General features: G+C 34.2%; 3 protein-coding genes across 4 annotated transcripts; 2 read left to right on the top strand and 1 right to left on the bottom strand.

Annotated features, from left to right (window-relative positions):
- Positions 1 to 3,980: 3,980 nt before the first annotated feature.
- LOC133834396 (serine/arginine-rich splicing factor SR34A) lies at positions 3,981 to 7,915 on the bottom strand. 2 transcript variants are annotated; one of them, XM_062263997.1, is made up of 14 exons: positions 7,733 to 7,915; positions 6,746 to 7,015; positions 6,474 to 6,596; positions 6,247 to 6,312; positions 6,084 to 6,158; positions 5,855 to 6,008; positions 5,672 to 5,718; positions 5,525 to 5,582; positions 5,285 to 5,334; positions 5,133 to 5,189; positions 4,798 to 4,877; positions 4,632 to 4,700; positions 4,461 to 4,533; positions 3,981 to 4,332 (listed from the first exon to the last, which is right to left on the bottom strand). In XM_062263997.1, the coding sequence occupies exons 3-14, from the start codon at positions 6,558 to 6,560 to the stop codon at positions 4,312 to 4,314; spliced, it is 837 nt and encodes a 278-aa protein (XP_062119981.1). In that variant the 5' UTR covers positions 6,561 to 6,596; positions 6,746 to 7,015; positions 7,733 to 7,915; the 3' UTR covers positions 3,981 to 4,311. The 2 variants fall into 2 exon arrangements, with proteins under 2 accessions (XP_062119981.1, XP_062119980.1); XM_062263996.1 differs by lacking the exon at positions 6,746 to 7,015.
- Positions 7,916 to 8,088: 173 nt separating this feature from the next.
- Positions 8,089 to 9,431, top strand: LOC133834397 (large ribosomal subunit protein P1-like). Its single transcript, XM_062263998.1, has 3 exons — positions 8,089 to 8,310; positions 8,503 to 8,712; positions 9,168 to 9,431. The coding sequence occupies exons 1-3, from the start codon at positions 8,245 to 8,247 to the stop codon at positions 9,219 to 9,221; spliced, it is 330 nt and encodes a 109-aa protein (XP_062119982.1). The 5' UTR covers positions 8,089 to 8,244; the 3' UTR covers positions 9,222 to 9,431.
- Positions 9,432 to 11,003: 1,572 nt separating this feature from the next.
- On the top strand, positions 11,004 to 11,756 carry LOC133778833 (glutathione S-transferase T3-like). Its single transcript, XM_062218852.1, has one exon. The coding sequence runs from the start codon at positions 11,004 to 11,006 to the stop codon at positions 11,754 to 11,756; it is 753 nt and encodes a 250-aa protein (XP_062074836.1).
- The last annotated feature ends 428 nt before the right edge of the window (positions 11,757 to 12,184 follow it).

Raw genomic sequence — 12,184 nt, 5'->3', positions numbered from 1 at the left:
AAAGACAGAAACATGGCAAGCATATCCGAATGGTCAACTCTGACCTAGCCCACACTAGTGGGTAGCCACTATAAGTCTTATAGACCTCCGTCTTCTTCATTGCACTTACTTAATTGCTTCATCGAAACAGTGGCACTCTTTTAAAACATCTTATTATCACTTTGCTTAAGCCTTGTGTCATTAAAATGTTTAATCTTTACATAAGACTTTTCAAGGCATTTCATAACTTTTCTCATATTCTTATGCATGGTCTCATATCACATAATAATGTATCACATAACTGTGCATGCCATGCATACATGTAGATGCTGAAATGCCAATGTTCATGTTCATGATTCATGTTTGATGGTATTCAATCAAGGCATTATATCACATCTCATATAACTCAAAACATCTTTAGTCATAATACATGAAGCTTTGGGTTGGTGGCGTTGTTATACCTTAACGTAGAGCTATGGCTCAGGTCTAAGGTTTCCAGCCTAAAATCTTAAACGCTTCATATATTATAACATATAACAAAATCATGAACATAAAAGTAATCCACATATTCATCAACATAAGAACACATACTTGCACATAATTCATATTAATCTTAACCAAGTAAGACAACTTTCACATATCACAAAATTCCTCAATTACATATCACACAACACCATTATGATATTCATACAATCATTCTTCACATACTTATCATATGCATCATCATCATTCCATACTTAACTCATCAGATATACGCAATCAATGTAGTCATGTATCTTACACTTAAGCACAAAAAGGTGAGATTTACTTACCTTAGGTCTGTAGCTTATTTTAAAATTGCTTACCAAGAGTCAATTAATCAAATCCATACAAATCCTATTCAAGGTACATCATTTATTAAATTCTACCAAAATCGTAAATATACACTATTGATAGTGTATATTAAAATACCAGAAACTATATAAATGATAATAATAATTATTATCATCATAATGCAGATAACTCTTCATATAAAACCATGTTTTAAACCTTGCTCATAAGATAATGTACTCTTATGATAATAATAACAACAACAACAACAACAACAACAATAATAATAATAATAATAATAATCATTATCGTCTATAAATAAACTTATTTCAATATTAATAACAAAATACTTCAATAGCAATACGTATATGAATGTATATATTCAAATAGTCATTTTATAAAAGAAATTATATTTTTAACATAAAATTGTAATAATCGATATTGTGATAATAATATAATTATAAATATTTTTATTATTATTAATTAGTCATAACATCAATTTCAGTGATCTAATAAATATACTTTCTCCAAAATTCACTGGTCTTACAAATATCAATAACTGTAAGAAACTAATATTTGATATTATTTTAATATTCAAATATTAACAAAATATTAATATATAAGAATAATTGTTAAATAATAGGTTTATTATAAATCACACTTTTCATATATATATATATGAAACTATATTCTTGATTTACTTAACAAAATAATAACAATAATAATTAAAATTACTTAATCATAATAATTTCCATATTAATGGAAAATCAATTAAATATGTATTTTTATAATTTATTTAATATTTTATAGAAAATTGGACAGCACAACGGCTATAAAATGGACAATCCCAAAATCAAAACCCGTATAAAAAATACATATATATAATCCCACACAGCCAGTATAATTACAGAAAAATATTCAATATATCAAGAATATATAATTATATACTATAAATACACATAATAACAATTATTCTAATCAATCACAATTAAATCACAATATATAGATCAAAGAAATTATACCACAATGATCGGGTTCCACAACAAGTCAAACGATGATTTTCTGAAATTCAAAACGTACTTCAGAACCTCGAACACTAAGTTTCGACCGTCGGTCTACGGTGGATCGCAGTGGCTCGTGGTGGGCCCATCACCCAACTATGGTAGATGTAGGAACAAGTTATTGGGTTTTGAAGCCCACAACACGAGAAACACGACGGTGGTGACGGATCGGCAAACGGATGCCCGAGGTGGCCGAATCGCAACTTTGAAGTCGAGGGGTGGCCGAACTTAAATCGACCAGTTGAGGTGTTTAATCGGCGAGTGAGCTCTAGATTCCCGCATGGTTGATAGTTCGGAGGCCTCTGAATCCAATGGTCCGGCACGTGGCTATAATTGGTGACCGCCGGTGGATGTTCGGTGGTCGGGTAGACGCACGCACGCGAGAGAGAGAAGAAAAATTTTCTGAGGAGAGAAAGAGAGACTCGGTTAAAAGGCTGAAGCCTTTTTTTTTTTTTTTAAATTACACTTGGACCCAAAATACTAAAATTATTTTCAAATAAGCCATTTAGCAAAACTTTATTAATTTTATAAAAATCTCCAATTAAAATTATATGACATTTGGGTCCAATACTTGACTACTCAAGTTTCTAACTCTTTAATCTCATTAGAAACATAAAATCATATTTTAAATACTATTTTTCCATTACTATTTCTTAAATTTGTAAACTTGTACATTTTATGTATTGAAACTCTGATTTATAATAAAAATGTATTATGAAAATGTTGGATATTACAGAAGGGGTGGAGACAGGGGTGGTGGGAGGAGGGACAGGGTTAGAATCGGTGGTTGTGGTGGCGGGGGTGACGGATCGATCTGGGGAAGAGGCCATTTGTGGACGTGAGTCACTGAGCCTCTGATACCAAGTTTAAATGAATAAAACAGTGAAAATGGGCTGAATAATATTGTGTTAATATTTGCTCAAACGGTTCAAATGATACAGAGGTGAAGAGGCATATATATAGCCAATTCTGTTACAGAGTAAATGCATATCATTGGCTAGTACAAGAAAGGACAAAGACTGGCACAATATTCTTTTCTCCTCGGATATTTGAATCCGAAAATAGTGTGATAACTTTCTGTTATGCCAGCTGTGATGTCAGCTGTGCATCCTTGTCATTTTCATCATTTTCTACTAAAGATGCCATGTCAATTCCATTCATTTTGACATAATGTATACTATTCATCCTTCAACACAATATTTTATTAATTTTTCACTTCTCACTCTTTTCTCAATCTTTCCAAAAATATTATATTTAAATATTTCCAATAAATACTCTCAAAATATACTTTGATAGTAATAAATTTCTTATTTGTAATTTTTTTTTAGATCGGTTGATATTTTAGTTTATCTTATAAATCTGGATAAATTTAAATTATAATATAATTACGTGATATTACATATGGGTAGATATTGTAAACATTGAAATATATAAGGATATTATTAATAGTTATTGAATAAAAAATATTTGAAAATATAATATTTAAATGATATAGAGAAAAAAATAGAGATTTTGATGTATGATATAATGCAAAACTTAGAGGTAAAATAGAAAAATGTGTGTTTTGAAGAAGTATTTTAAAGAATGGAGTAGAACACTCATTGGGAGTGCTCTTAGCCACCCTCATCACGGGAGGACACCATTGTTGGCAAAACACCAAAGAGACAAACTCTAAAGCCCTAAAACCCGCAAAAAATCGCCAAAGCAATGAAGACCACCCTGTGAAGCCCCAAGAACCATGACCAAAGTTACAAGAGCCTTTACCCATAGCTTCCAAAAACAGACGCTAAAAGTGCCAACGGAAGATATAAGGAAGCCCAAGTACAATATCGAACACCCACACCATTAGAGCAAGAGCTAAGACCAACGAGACCCAACACATTTAAACCACCAAAAAGAGAGCTCCACCATCGCATGGCCACACTCCAACCGAGAGGAAGAGGAAGTTTGCAAGTCTGCCGTGTGGAAGAGCAAGAGAGAAGAAAGTGAAATGAAAGCCAAAATGTGGTACAAAAATGAGAAATAAAAGGGTAATTTTGAACATTCACTAGTAAGAGATGTTTAGGTAAGGTGGTTGAAATCTAAGTTACGATTTTTTAGCATAATAGCATATTCGTTAAGCCTTGGACATTTTAATCCAATAAAAAGCAAATGGTTGAAATCCTTCAAAATCCCGGAAAAAAAGTTTCACAAATCTCCATCATACTCCGCTAATATGATCGTTCTATGGCTAAAGCTAAAAAAAAAAAAAAATACACCAACATAGATAAATGGTCAAACCCAATATCACCAACGGCCAACCCTATGTGTTGGTGTAAATCATACAAACTCATACTCAATAAGGTTTTCACCTGAAGAAATTTATAACAAAAGAGACCACTCATATATATTTAATAATTCTTCTCTACTAGCGCCGACTCTGCCAAGAAGAGGTTGCTGCTTTTTCTTGCTCGATAAAGGATCAACCACTGCCAGACCGCACCTGGAAATGGAATCGAGTTTGAGCAACATTAGAAGAATAAACAATGTCATTTGTGCAACGAAATGGTATGTATTTATGAAATCTAACATTCTTTTTAAGTTTGTTCTAATGCTAAAATCAACACTTACCGGACGGGGGGATCCTGACCTTGACCTCGACTTTGACATTGATCTTGATCTTGATTTTGTTCTTGATCTTGGCCTACAATAGAAAACAAGTACTTATTTAAATCACAATTAGGATAGCAGCATGATCTATGATGGAAGAATTATACATATCTAGTGACCAAAAATACCCACCTGGAAGATTTGACAGGGGAAGGAGACCTAGACCTAGATCTTGATACTGATGACCTGTCCAAAGATTTACTGCCAACAAAGAAAAGGAGGCATGACTTCCCCATTATATATATACACAATAATAAATGAAGAGAAACAGGGTTAGTGAAAAGTGAGAGGTTAGTACCTGTGGTTCCTTTTTGGACTTCTACTCCTGCTGCGGCTTCTACTTGCGCTCCTGGAAGGGCTGGCTTCAAACTTCCTGACCTGCACTAGGCAACACAAGCTTAGATGACTATAAGATATACCAGTGAACCATTACTATAATTGGCAATTCAATCTAAAGCATCACAAAAGACTTGATGCTAAGCAAACAGTTTGTACATCAAAAAATGGATGCAAGAAGGTAAGGATCCACTCAATTAACTTCTAAAAAGGAACAAACTCAAAGACAAATATCAGATGAAGAAATTGTCTAAAGCTGATTGAAAGGTTAAACCATTTTGTAAGGAAAAGGCATACCCTGATATAACCTCTTGCCCATGGATTTCTAAATTCAGTATCATCAAGTTTCCGAATCTGGAAAAAAAATGAATGTTTATGTTTATATATACACATGTATATATATAAAGGCTGCCAAAATGCGTATAAACTGCTATCTCCCAAATACTTACAGCATATTTCATGTCATCATAATTAGTATAATCAACAAGACCGAAAGTCCCTGACAATAACAGCAATTCCACAAGGTGAGTATTCATTTATAAACAGGAGCACACAAGTTACATTTCACAATTGAAATAAATTCATTTATAAACAGGAGCACACAGGTTACACTTCACAATTGAAATAAACTGTTGAAGCATATATATTAAGTTGTTTAAACTGCAACAGAAATTAAATAAGAGCTATACCATCACCATCACGAGAAACCTCGGCAAAACATACATCACCAGCTTTGCGCATATGATCCTGAAACCAATACACCAAAAATATCACCCACAGCAGCAAATATAAAATACCAAGTTGTTTGAGAAGTACAAGTATGAATATTTCCATACCTTCAAATCTTGCCATGAAGCAGAAGAAGGAAGTCCCCGCACAATAACTGCAACAAAATACACATCAGACTATGAATAACAACTAAAAGAGACTAAATTCAATTGTCAGTGCAAAGCAGGATTCAGGATCAAATACATTCTCCTAGATCACTTGAAATAATATTTTTATCAGTGATGATGTACCTCGAAACTCAGAATGCCGAGAGGCACCAAACCGCCCTGTCCCACCACCACTGCCACCGCCACCACCACCACCACCACCACCACCACCACCACCACCATAGCCACCTCGACGCTCACTAGAAGATGGTCCTCTACCACCATGGGCAAGCTCAACCTGCATTATAAAGCAATAAAATTAAAAAATAACTAAAAAAAATTCAGAATAGCCAAAGCAAGAATCTTATCTTACCCTCAAACGGCAACCATCAAAGTTATACCCATCTCGGCCCCTGATTGCATCTTCTGCATCTCGAGAATTCTCAAACTAAAAGAGAAACATGAAAAAGATAAGTAATATGCAAAATGAACGAGTTTTAGCTCTAAATGCATCCAAACAGCAACGGGAAGAATACCTCAACAAAGCAATAGCATGGAGGACGAGGTGGTATCTTCAGTTCAACATCCACTATACGGCCATACTGCAAAGACAGCATTGAAAAATTAATTAGCTTGTGGAGAATTAAATCGCTTTGTAAAAACATCAGACCCTTCCTTCTTTAACCTTTTGCTAATGCATTAGTAAATATTTAGATTAAATTTGATAGCACCAAAAGTTTGCAGTAAATAAGTGTAATAAAACCTTATAGAACAGATCTTCAATTTCCCCCTCTCTTATATCTGAAGGCAGGTTGCCAACATAAATAGTGCGAGAAAAGCGGCCACTCATATTTGAAACAAGAAGATTGCTTGTGCAAGTTTCTCACTGCAAACAGAAAGAAATCTCATAAATGAAGATTCTAAAAATTTATAATACAATGTAGCAGCATCCACTATTCTGTCCAGTTATCATCAGCATGTACTCTTTTGTTGATGCTACCAAAAGTAAAGCAAAAACAAAACTATGAAGCAAACCAAGAGAGCAATCCTCGAGGTGAGCCGTGCTCCACAAGCTCCATTGCTCATTTGCTCCAAGATGCTCCAAAGCAAAAAATATATTGAAATAAAATTTGATCTCCTCATCCTCTCCAGAATATTAGCAGATGTATGTATAGATCTTCTGAGAGTGAGCAAGAATCTCCAATTATAAAAACTAACACCCATAACTCCACATTGAATCTCCCCATCCCTCTCTATATCCCTATGTATGATTGCAATGCTCATATTTGTCCAAGCGCTTGTCATCTATCATAAAGAAACATCTGTGTCATGAGATCAGGCAATATTGGACATATATTCATGCATTTACCTTACTCAGCCCTCTTTAACAGCATTGAAAAACAACACTGGAACTGGAAAAACTGTAAAAATCCCGTAGGAGCCCTAACAAGGGTAACCTAGAATGAAGTTATGTCCAGGGTCGGGAGTGGGATTTTCACGTTTTTAGCCTCTCAGAAAATACAAATAAATGAGTGAAAATCAACATGGAAAAGATTAAAACCAGTAGTTTATTTCAAATTTTGCATAACCTTTCATTAGTAAGGATGCTATGTGAGAGTAATTCATACAAGTAAACATATACAACGATGAATGCCAATAATACTAGCAATGAAAGATTCATTGCTATGATGTTCTTGTTGTCTACTCATTAACAGAATGAAATGGCCAATGTCAACAGACATTACACAAGAACAAGCAAAAGGGGAATAATGTGCTATAACTATTTATTCACGATTAACCATTGCCTTCAAGAATTTCTCAAACGCTCAATATTCAATTACATCGATTTAACAACAAACTCTTTTCTACGAATCACGAACTCCAAAATCCCAGCTCAAAGATGTTATGAAGCATCAAATCCAGAAGAAAACTAGCAAATATCACGAGAAACTGCAATTCAAACTCGCAACCAAAACCCTAACCAAAACATATACAAACGAACGAGAATGAGAAGCATCGTACCGAATAAGAGATTGCTGGAACCGATTGCAGAACTCGCGAGCCTTTTCTCAAGTGAGGACACAGTCACGATCAGTAGCAGCTGCAGAACTCGAGAGCTAGGGTTTCTGGTTCAGTACCGCGTTAAGCTGCCGAAAGAGGGAGAAAACCTGGAGCCGTTTGCGGTAATGATATAAACTGCGATTAACTGAATCATCACAGACAGGAGAGGTTAGAATTAGCTTGGGCTTGGGCTTGAGCTTGAGCTTGGGCCCGATCTTGGTATTGGGCTTGGGCTTTATGTAACTGGTAATTATGGCCCACTATTCCTCTGTAATGCTTCTTAAACTTCTTCTCTCTCCCCCTATTCTATTCCCAATTAAATCAAAATCAAAAACCCTAGCCATCTCGACCTATATATACAATCCGTATATTTTGCCCTAAAAACCCTTCGCTGTGATTCCAGAGATCTAAGCTGCCGCTTCAAAGTCGTCTAGGGTTTCAATTACTTGCATATTCTTTCGTTTAATACAACAATGACTAGTGAGCTAGCTTGCACTTACGCTGCCTTGATTCTCCACGATGATTTGGTCCCAATCACTGTAAGACCCATTTCTTCTTTTTCTTCAATGTCATTACGATCAAATTCAATTTTTTTTTTTATACATTTTCCGCTTAATCCCGCAATGCCCAGATCTTACTTTTATCTGAAATCTCAACCATTTCACGTTAGTTCATATTTGTGATTTAGATTTGGTCATTTCTTGATAAATTTACATTTGTGAACTTAAAAGGCTGAGAAGATTGCAACTTTGGTTAGTGCTGGGAATGTGGTAATTGAACCTTACTGGCCAGGCCTTTTCGCCAAGCTGGCCGCGAAGAAGAACATTGATGACCTTGTTTTGAATGCTGGATCTGGTGGAGCTGCTGCTCCTGCTACCATGGCCGCTCCTTCTGCCGGTTCCGCCGCTCCTGCTGCTGCTGCAGTTGAGGAGAAGAAGAAGGTACACATATCATTGCCCATTATCACTTTTTGATATTACCTTGTTCATTTCATAGTTTGCCAACAATATAACTCAACCCCATGAATGTATTTTCAACCTTGTGAGATATGGTATGAATTTCTTGAATTCTGTTTAGTCTTGGCTCCATTGTTAACATTATGGCTCTTGGGTTCTTGGTTTTACTGCCACTGCCACTTGTGGTTGAGCAAGTGGCTGTGTGTGTGTGAGTGTAGAAGTTTGGTGTTCAAATCCAACTGGGACTAACTAGAAATGGGCAACTGTTTCTTATGAAAATAATAGTTTCTTTTGGCATTGGACATAGATATGTACAATTATGTATGAACTTTGTACTTGACTTCACAAGCAATGATATTAGTTTAGATAGTTTCATTGGATTAGTCTCTACTTATTTGGCTTGCTCTGATGGGTTTTCTTTTCTTGATTTGTATGTGCAGGAAGAGCCAAAGGAAGAGAGTGATGATGATATGGGATTCAGTTTGTTTGACTAATCTTCTCATCAACAATTTGATTCCTTTTTGGTTTTTAGGCAAAATTAGGATTTTGTTAGACTCGTGAGACAGTTGGAAATTTTTACATCAAAGTTTTGGGAAATTTCTTTTTGAGTTGGGTCATTTTTTGACAGCTTGACATAACTCTAATTGAATGTCTAAACACTAAAAAGCTTATCTTCTCGATCAAAAATTATCAGTTTTGCTTTACCTTGTTTTGTTTTAAGAATTTGATGCATGCCTCCCTCCTCCCCTCTTGGACTTCCTTTTGTCATATTTAGTGAAATTTAATAATAAATAAATTTTAATTGTTTTTTTTACAAAAAAATAAAATATAGTTGATAATTCATGTAATAATGAGTTTTTTTTAACAAACATTCAAGGTTTTTTTTTTCATTCGTTACAACGTTTTAATTGATAATTATAAAAATTAAATTCTACTTGACTCATATATATTGTTAAATATTACAAAATATAGAAGGGAAAAATTCTTTACGTCGTAACAGATTGAAGATTATCATTTTCTTAGAATTGTAAATCTTAAAATACCGCAACATAATTTATTTTTTTATACCTATTAAACTTTAATTCTACTTGTAAATTTCTTAGTACACTTGATTTCTAATATTTTAAAATAATATTCATAAAATCATATAATATGAAATTAAGTTTAAAATGAAATTAATTTAGTTTTTGCAAAAGTACACAAAAGGTATAACCTACCTAATATGGGAAATTATAGTCCCTATATTTTTTGTTTTTTATTTCATTAAAGTTGTTCCCAATGGCTGCTTTAAAGTAGTCAAAATATAATTTTTTTTAGCTAAACGAATTAATATATAGTCCATCAGCTTCTCTAGATGCTTAGCATTATACCTAATAAATTCTAGGCTATTTAGGATTTTTACCCCCCGAACTATAACCTATACATTATCGTGCCCTCTAATTTTTTTTTGCTGTTTAAAATTCCCCCGAACTATTCACAGTGACGTAACGTGGTAATTCTGTTAAGTTTTATCCCATGTGGCTAATGGAATGTTAGGCCAGCTCCAGTGCAGGTGGCCTCCTGAGTAGCTATCTAACAGACTACCAAATATATGGATGGCTTACCATTGGAGACAAAAGTAGCTTATCAATTATGAAGGAGTCGTTGCCTCACAGAGGCAACGGTGCTATCTTAATTTTTTTTTTTTAATGATACATATATATATTATATATAGGAAAATGTATCCGTTGGTAATATATTAAACGGTAATATCGAAAATGTATCCGTTGGTAATATATTATATATAGGAAAATGTATCCGTTGGTAAAAAATGGTAATATATTAAAAAAAAATCTTTTATAAATACTCATCTATTTCATTCAATTTTCACACCATTTCATACATTTTTCTTCCAAATTATCAATATGACAAAATTTATTTTTTTACCAATGGATTCCCAATATTCTCAAAATTTTCCAAATTCTCCAAATACCAACTCCCAAAATCTAAATTTTCAAAATTCATCATTTTCTCCACATACCAATTCCCAAAATCCAAATTTTCAATATTCTCATTTCAATCAAAATTTTCAAAATACTCCTTCTACTAATCCTCAAAATCCAAATTTTCAATATTATCAATTTAACCAAAGTTTTCCAAATTCTCAAAATTATCCTATGTCCTCTTACCCTTACCAAAATTTTGGCTCTATTGAGACACCCCAACAAGCTCCATTCTTCACACCAACAAATTCACTACCATATGCATTTCATATGCCTTCCCTACACCAACCCGAAATGGTTTCAAGAAATTATAGGCCAAGTATGGAAAAGTCTAGTATTGATTTGAATCGTGAAACATCATCGACATCTGTCTCTGAAACCCAACCTGAACATAGTGTTGAAGGGTTGGAAAATGTAGTTCTACACAATGAAGATGAATCAAGGCATAAATGTAAAGTCAAATGGAGCAAGGAAGCCACTATACTTCTGATAAGTGGATGGCTTAATACATCTAAGGATGCCATTGTGGGGAATGACCAGACTTCTACACATTTCTGGGCTCGAATCGTAGATTACTTCAACACCAACCAAAAAGGTGAGCAAGCAAGGACTGGAAGGCAATGCAAAGACCATTGGAACAAGATGAATCAAAAGGTGGCGCGATTCAATGGATGTTATAAACGAGTTGAATTAGCACATCACAGTGGTTGGTCTGATGAGCAAATTCTTGAGAATGCACATCAATTGTACAAATCTAAAAATAACAACTCAAATTTTCTGCTTGTAGACTGTTGGAGATTGCTAAAGGATGAGCCGAAATGGAATACAATGTACCAACCAAAAGGTGGTAAGAGAACAAAGGTGTCAGATACAGGGGCATTTACTTCTTCTTCCAATGCAGACATCAGTGATGATGAAGTACGTGAAGTGCGCCCTACTGGCCAAAAGGCAGCAAAGAGAAAAGGGAAGGAAAAAAAAGACACACATGCTAGATTTATAGAGATTAGTGAACGGAAGCATCTGCATTGGAGAAATTGGTGGCGATAAAGGAGAAAGAGGCGACGATAAAGGAGAAAGAGGCAGAAGATAATAGGATGACAAAATACATGGATTATCTCATCATGGACACGTCGCATATGACTCATGAACAAAAGAAAGATCATGAAAACTTGTGTACTTATATTAAGAATAATATCTTGAAGTTATAATTGCTATGTATTTTTATCAACCGCATTATTATGTATTTTATTTTATTTAAATAAATTATCCTTTATGTTAACGGTTATATTTTAACAGCTATATTTCAACGGTTATATTTCAACGGCTACATTTTAACGGCTATATTTTAACGGCTACATTTCAACGGCTATATTTTAACGGCTACATTTCAACGGCTACATTTTAATGGCTACATTTCAACGGCTATATTTTAACGGCTATATTTTAACGACTATATTTAAACGGCTACCATGTCT

This window comes from Humulus lupulus, chromosome 5, assembly GCF_963169125.1.
Source record: "Humulus lupulus chromosome 5, drHumLupu1.1, whole genome shotgun sequence".
Taxonomy (NCBI): Eukaryota; Viridiplantae; Streptophyta; class Magnoliopsida; order Rosales; family Cannabaceae; genus Humulus; species Humulus lupulus.
Note: the sequence above shows the minus strand (reverse complement) of the source record. Positions and strands in the feature narration are given on the sequence as shown.

Excerpts from the sequence above, each read along its gene's own strand:
- LOC133834396 (XM_062263997.1), bottom strand. The coding sequence starts at position 6,560 with ATGAGTGGCCGCTTTTCTCGCACTATTTATGTTGGCAACCTGCCTTCA. Across the intron at positions 6,159-6,246 it reads CATGCTATTGCTTTGTTGAG|TTTGAGAATTCTCGAGATGC; the intron begins GTATTCTTCCCG and ends TTTCTCTTTTAG. Across the intron at positions 5,583-5,671 it reads CTTCATGGCAAGATTTGAAG|GATCATATGCGCAAAGCTGG; the intron begins GTATGGAAATAT and ends TATTGGTTTCAG.
- LOC133778833 (XM_062218852.1), top strand. The coding sequence starts at position 11,004 with ATGGTTTCAAGAAATTATAGGCCAAGTATGGAAAAGTCTAGTATTGAT.
- LOC133834397 (XM_062263998.1), top strand. The coding sequence starts at position 8,245 with ATGACTAGTGAGCTAGCTTGCACTTACGCTGCCTTGATTCTCCACGAT. Across the intron at positions 8,311-8,502 it reads ATGATTTGGTCCCAATCACT|GCTGAGAAGATTGCAACTTT; the intron begins GTAAGACCCATT and ends TGAACTTAAAAG. Across the intron at positions 8,713-9,167 it reads CAGTTGAGGAGAAGAAGAAG|GAAGAGCCAAAGGAAGAGAG; the intron begins GTACACATATCA and ends TTGTATGTGCAG.